Here is a 7,352-nt window from a genome sequence, read left to right on the forward strand (position 1 = left end):
ACCCAGTAGGAAATTTTTGCATTGACCCTGTAGGAACTTTCTATATTCACATCATTAGTTTAAAGTCAATCAGTATTTGCTGTTTTTCGATTAATTGGTGGCGCTTATCATTCCTTTCGTGTTTTTCAATAATTTAGTTCTTTCGTTATTTGTACATAAATCGACTCTCGTTCTTTGACAAGTATGTCTACCTTAAGTTATTTCACTAGGTGCTCAGATCAGATTGTCGAATTCAATGCGGGATTCGATGAAGCGACTTTGAACGAGCATTCGAAAATTTCTTTAGAGATTTTGAAAACGGAGTTGATAGACATTTGGTCTAAAACTAAAAATGCATGCGAAAAATGCTTACAAACTCTGAAAGATGAAGATGAGGTAGAAGCCGTAAAAGCCAAACAAAATTCAACTTTTAAAGATTATCTTTCGTGTTTGTCGCGCATTAGCGAAGGCATTCAGAAGTACAGCGTGACGGCTGATACTGCTTCTTATGTGCCCCCTGCCCAAGTACCCAAGCGCTCCAATAATTTGAACCTACCGCCATGTGCACAGAAATATTCCATGGTGACTATGTGTCGTGGCCATCCTTCCGTGATCTCTTCACCGCGATTTACATTAATAATGCGGATCTGAGTAACATCGAAAAACTCTTCCACCTTCGACATAAAACAAGCGGCGAAGCACGAGACATCGTTAGCAAACCCCCACTATCAAATGAGGGATTCGACATCGCATGGTCAAATTTGAAGGCAGCGTACGAAAATAAACGGGTTTTGGTCAACAAGCAATTGAAGCTGCTTTTTTCGCTTCCGGTTATTCGGACCGAAAGTACACCCGCGTTAAAGGAGCTCCAGCGAGGCATAAACGGATGTCTATCAGCGTTAGCAACGTATAACGTCAACGTTGGGAATTGGGATCCGATCCTAATCTTCCTGTGTTCAAACCGACTCCCTGAAACAACACTTTCTCTGTGGGAACAAACACTACTAGATAAAGCTGCTATACCGGAATGGAGTCAGATGGATGCATTTCTCACTCAACGCTTCAGAACTTTGGAATCGATAGTGGATGTGAAATGGTCAGCTTCATCTTCTTCAACCAACCAACATAAAAAAGCATTCTCACATCAACCCAACCCGGCGGGTCAAAAGAAGGTGTCTCTGGCGACAAATATTTCTCAGTCTTACTGCATAATGTGTCAGAAACAACAACATCCTTTGCGTTTATGTACAAAATTCTTGTCACTTTCGATTAATGATAGGTTCACTGCAATTAAAAAACACAACTGCTGTCTAAACTGTCTTTCAAAAGGCCATTCGATAAAAGACTGTAAAAGTCATTTCTCGTGCACTAAGTGCAAAAGTAGACATCATACTCTGCTTCACAGATTGTCTTCTAACACTCAACCCCCAAAAGAAACTGCAGGTGGAACTGCTTGACAGGCATTCCATACAAATATACAGTCCGCTTCTTCTAACAGTATGTTGTCGACAGCTGAGGAAAATTTGAAATCGTCAGGCTTATCCTCAGCTCTACTTGGAACCGCCATGGTTCACATCTGCCACTTGGGCTCAACTTATATAGCTCGCGCTTTAATTGATTCAGCTTCAGAAGCCTCGTTTATTTCTGAACGACTTCGAAAACTTTTAAAACTACCGTATTCCGAGACAAATGCGGTTATTTCGGGATTGAATCAAAGGGTTTCTAACAGCGCATCGAAAATTTGTTCGTTTGTTTTAGGCTCACCCCGTGATCCAAATCTTTTAATAGAAGCTACTGCGTTTGTATTACCACAAATCACTGGTAACTTACCCTCGACCTCAATAGATGAATCCATTCTAGAAAAACTGCCTAAAGTACCTTTAGCAGATTCGAAGTTTTTGCAAAGCGGTCCTATCGATGTTTTGATCGGAGGAGATTTGTACCCCAAGGTTATGTTGGACGGGGTAAAACGTAGTATTCAATACAACCTTCTGTCTCAAGAGACGGTGTTCGGGTGGATTGTCACTGGGGCATCTTCCACTGCACACGTCTCTTGCTTTGCTACAAAAGTCTCAATGGGAGAGGACGTTTCGTTAGATAGCCAACTACGCAAGTTCTGGGAGTTAGAGGTAAGGGTGGGTAACTCTGTAAATTTTGGTGTGCTGACTCAGTAACTCCAACTCACTTTAATGAGTCAGCACAGAGAGCTGGCACAAGTGTGCTATCGCACAATTGGTATGTGCATCGAAATTATTGACGATGTTAGTAATCGAAATCGATTTAGAAAAGGTTATCCTTAGCTTCTATTCGTAGCTGGCCGGCAAAATTTTAGAAAGCTGATTTCAACTGGTGAGTTCATTTGCGAATAAATTCCCTACTTAGTTTTGCTTGAGAGTTGTCACATAAGAATCTGTTAAATGGGCTATGCATGTAAGCGGTTACCCAACGCATAGCACTTCACATGTAGAATTCTGTTTGGTTTTGACTTTTACGTAAAAAGGGTATAGCAGTGCAAGTATGCATAACTGGGCTTTTCGCCTTGCTTCTTGTTAAATTTGGTAGTCGTATATTCAACTGATGGTAAGTCTCGTGACGCCATCTATTATGGTACTTTTTGGAAGATCGTATTGTGTGAATGTGTCAGCTCATCAATTGAGTTACCACATCGACCCAGTTGTAAACAATGCAGCCGAACCGAGCTATGCAAGTGTCAGCACATCAACTGAGTTACCATATCGACACTGAAGCACACTGAGCTATACATTGTCAGCACATAAACTGAGTTACTGAGTTACAAATTTTTTCAGAGGTGAGTCTGAGCGTGCGGCACATTTCTAAGAGTCAGCACAGTAACTCAGCACAGTGCTGAGTTACCCACCTTTAGTTAGAGGAAGTCCCAAAAAATAACCTTCAATCAGACGAGGATATGTTTTGTGAAGAGCTGTACTTGAAAACAACTACTAGGAATTCGGAAGGAAGATACGTGGTTTCGCTACCGTTTAAAAACTTTTATCCAACGGATGTTAAGCTAGGATCATCGCGTCCCATTGCATTTCGGCAATTTATTCGTAACGAAGCAAGGTTAACGAAAAATCCATCTTTAAAGGAAGAGTATGACAAGGTTGTTCAAGAATATTTGGATCTAGGGCACATGGAGAAAGTAGAGGCTCCAAGTTTTGAACATTCTCCTAGTCATTTCTACCTTCCTCATCATGCAGTCTTGAAACCGGAAAGTACTTCCACGAAATTAAGGGTAGTTTTCAACGCGTCCAGCAATTCTTCGAATGGAGTTTGTCTTAACGATATTTTACATGTAGGCCCAACCCTTCAAGCTGATTTGACCTTGCTACTGATACGATGGCGGATGTATAAATACGTGTTTAATAGTGACATCCAAAAAATGTACAGGCAAATTTTAGTTAACCCGTCTCATAGGCCCTATCAAAGGATTCTTTTTAGAAAGGATCCACATAGTGGTATACAAGATTTTCAGTTAAGGACGGTAACGTTTGGAGTTAATTGTGCGCCATACTTGGCAATTAGGACTCTTCGGCAGTAAGCTCAGGATTCTCATGATTCACATCCACTAGCGGCTCAGATTTTACGAAATTCTATGTATGTAGATGACGTTTTAGCGGGATTTCACGATGTGTCCACAGCTTTACAGGCACGAGACCAGCTGATAGAAGCACTTGATAGTGCAGGATTTTCTTTGAGGAGATGGTCTTCAAATTCCAAGGAAATCCTCATGGATCTTCCTCATGAGCATTTATTAAAGAGAGAATTTTTAACTTTAGATGAGACAAGCACAACAAAAGCACTAGGGATTAGATGGAATGCTAGATTAGACCATTTTTTCTTCAGCGTTCAGACCCTCCCTTCAAAGGATAGCTACACTAAACGAGAAGTGTTGTCAACGATAGCGAAACTTTTTGACCCAGCTGGTTGGCTAGCTCCGGTGGTGGTCGTAGCTAAAATAGTGATGCAACAAATTTGGTCAGATGGTACTCTCTGGGATCAGCCTATAAGTTCTCAAACACTTTTTAAATGGAAAACCTTTGTAGAAAGTTATAGGTATATCGATGACATAAAAATTCCGCGTTGGGTGAATTTCACCATTGAGTCACCATTCGAAGTCCATGCCTTTTGCGACGCGTCGGAAAAGGCATACGCGGGGGTGATATATTTGCGGGTAGAAAACCACGGTACAGTGTCGTCGCACCTTTTATTAGCAAAACCTAAAGTTGCACCCATAAAAACTATTTTGCTTCCTCGTTTGGAGTTGTGTGGGGCGGTTCTAGTTGTCGATATGCTTAGGTCTCTTCTAAGTGAACTTCCTTTCAAGGTGGAAAACATATTTTGCTGGACAGACTCAACCATCGTTCTCTCTTGGCTCAAAAAGCGGCCCTGCTCCTGGACCACCTTTGTCGCAAATCGAGTAGCAAAGATACAGGAATTAGTCGGATTTAGGCATTGGAATCACGTGGACTCGAAGGATAATCCAGCAGATCTTGGCAGCAGAGGAGCATACCCTCAGGACTTATGTGCAAGCGAGTTGTGGTGGTACGGCCCTTCCTGGTTAGGTAAAGATGCAGGGCAATGGCCATCAATGGATGACGAACTGGACGATATCACGATCGAAGCAAGGAAAATAAAGGCGCACGCTTCGCTTGTGTCAAGCCATGAGGATCCCTTAGAAAGATTTTCATCTCTTCCGCGCGCCCTGCGTGTTTTAGCTTACATCTTCCGGTTTTACAACAGGACTAACCGGCACACTCGAAGATTCCACTCGTATCCATCGCTAGCGGTTTCGGGAGAGGAAATCTCGAAAATTCGTATTCGGCTTATAATTCTGGCACAGATGAAGCATTTTTTGGAAGAACAGAGATGTCTGACTTCAAAAACTCCAATTTCGCCGAAAAGCAAACTTTTAACCTTGAATCCCTTCTTAGACTGTCAGGGTATAATGAGAGTCAATGGTCGACTCGCAAATTCGCTTATTTTATCTTATAATGAAAAACATCCCATTCTTCTACCTTATAGTTGTTCGTTCTCAAGGTTGTTAGTTCACTTGATCCATAACATTTCTCTTCATGGAGGAAATCAATTGATGCTGCGGCTGCTTCGCCAACAGTATTGGATTCCAAAGGCAAAAAATCTCATAATGACTGTCATTCATAACTGCAGAACTTGCGTCATTCATAAAAAGCGGAATCAATCCCAAATCATGGCTGCCCTTCCTGAAGAGCGAACGACCCTTTCCAGGCCTTTTCAAAATACTGGAGTCGATTTTGCCGGCCCATTTGATATTAAGAGTTTCACTGGTAGAGCATGTAAAATCACCAAAGGTTATGTTTGCATATTTGTATGTTTTTCCACACGGGCAATTCACCTGGAAGGTACAAGCGATCTGTCCACAGAGACCTTTCTTGGCGCATTCTCGCGATTCATATCTAGACGAAGCTGCCCTCAGCAAATCTTTTCGGACAATGGGACCAATTTTGTAGGTGCGGCAGCTAACTTGAAAAAGGAATTCAAGAAATTCCTAACCACGTCGCGGGAGTCTTTGTGCAATATGTACAGTCATCAGGAGGTGTCTTGGAACTTTATCCCTGCCGGCGCTCCTCACATGGGAGGACTATGGGAAGCTGGAGTTAAAAGCATCAAATTTCATTTTCGACGTACCGCCGCTTCTCAAAAATTCACCTTTGAAGAGTTTCAAACCCTACTTTGTCGCATTGAATCCTGTCTAAATTCTAGGCCGATATCGCCCAATTCCACCGACGCCGCAGATTGTGCAGCCCTCACACCTGGTCACTTTCTCACGGGGGGTCCCATACTTTCTCCCCCCGAACCCTCCATAGAAGCAAACCCAGTCTCGATAATTAATCGGTGGCAAAAAATAAAGGCTCTTAGCCAGCAACACTCTCTGCGATGGAAAGAGGAATATCTCAAAGAACTCCATAAACGCTACAAATGGAAATCCCCTCAAAAAGACATCTCCGTCGATGACCTAGTTGTAGTTCGCCATGAAAATCTCCCTCCTAACGAGTGGCGCTTGGGCAGGGTCACAAAGATTTATAAAGGCTCCGATAAAAGAATTCGTGTTGCAGACATTCGCACACAAAAGGGATTGATAACGTGACCTATCGTGAAGTTAGTGGTCTTACCAAACTAACCCCTCATATCAATACTTTCCTTTTTTTTGCCGCTTTAGCATCAAGACCATGGAACTAGTTCCCGTAGACCGATCGACACCATCATCGCCACGCGCCTCGCCTCCACCGCCACCGACAGATGCCTCCGCCCAGCGCGCAGCCAGGGAAGGCGGGTCCAAATGTAGAGTTTGCCACCGGTCGCATCCTCTCCGGTATTGTAGGCGATTCTTAGATGCCAACTACGAGCGCCGGCTGCGCCTTGTGCTTCTCCATCGATATTGCTCGCGATGTTTAGCCCACTCCCACACGGCCAAGAACTGTCTGAGCAACGGGACGTGCCAATATTGTGAGGAAAAGCATCACACCCTGTTGCATGCAAACCACCGTCTTTCTCCCCGACGCCAACTTCCCCTACTTTTAACGCAGCTTTCGGGAACAGTCACCGTTCTACCCACCGTTGCGGTTTACCTACACATTGGGCCTCGGAAATTTTTAGCTCGGGCTCTGATAGACCCTTGCTCGCAAACGAGCAAAATTTGCCACGCGCTGGTGCACCGGCTCCGCCTAAAGACGGTGCCCCTGGCGAATATCAGCATGTGCGAGCTCCACGTAAGCTCGTCAAATGATGCACATGTGCGATTCTCCTTGCCGGCGAGGGTACTGTCGGAGATCGGGTTGAAAACTCCCGCTCGTCATCTCAGCCAAGCGACGCGGACACAAATTCATTAACCTCAAGCTCGCGGATCCTGGTTTCCACACTTCCTCTGCCGTCGCCTTGATTTTCGGTGGGGATGTATATCATAAAATCATAAGAGGCGAACTTATTGCTTATCCTGGGTTTCCTACCGCCCAGAACTCTATTTTCGGTTGGGTCCTTTCTGGCCCATGTGCCCTTTAAGGCACAGCGACCCCTTACTGGGTAAATTATATAGTATTTTTAAAGTTTGAATTTAATTGGAACTGAATTATTTGAATAAATGTAAAAAAAAAAAAAAACCAACACAAGAGAGTTCAACAATTTAATATTTATTGCACGCATCCTAGTTTTAAGTATTGTACTGAATTTGAATTTGTATATATTATATTTCCATCTCTAGCTAAACCTAATTTTTAAGTAATCTAATTTGAAGCATCTTGCTATTCCTCAGTATTGCAAGGCTGGCGGCAATGTTGAAGCCAAAAGCCTTCAATAGTTGGGAACCACTGGTAAGTGTT

General features: G+C 43.3%; 1 protein-coding gene across 1 annotated transcript; it reads left to right on the forward strand.

The window, feature by feature from the left end:
* Positions 1-2,067: 2,067 nt before the first annotated feature.
* LOC118755965 lies at positions 2,068-7,133 on the forward strand. Its single transcript, XM_036490756.1, has 2 exons — positions 2,068-2,108; positions 2,870-7,133. Exon 2 carries the CDS (start codon positions 3,593-3,595, stop codon positions 6,122-6,124), a length of 2,532 nt encoding a protein of 843 aa, XP_036346649.1. The 5' UTR covers positions 2,068-2,108; positions 2,870-3,592; the 3' UTR covers positions 6,125-7,133.
* The last annotated feature ends 219 nt before the right edge of the window (positions 7,134-7,352 follow it).

Source organism: Rhagoletis pomonella, unplaced genomic scaffold (assembly GCF_013731165.1).
Source record: "Rhagoletis pomonella isolate Grant_MI unplaced genomic scaffold, Rhpom_1.0 Rhpom_scaffold_08092, whole genome shotgun sequence".
NCBI classification, from domain to species: Eukaryota; Metazoa; Arthropoda; class Insecta; order Diptera; family Tephritidae; genus Rhagoletis; species Rhagoletis pomonella.

Excerpts from the sequence above, each read along its gene's own strand:
- LOC118755965 (XM_036490756.1), top strand. The coding sequence starts at position 3,593 with ATGTATGTAGATGACGTTTTAGCGGGATTTCACGATGTGTCCACAGCT.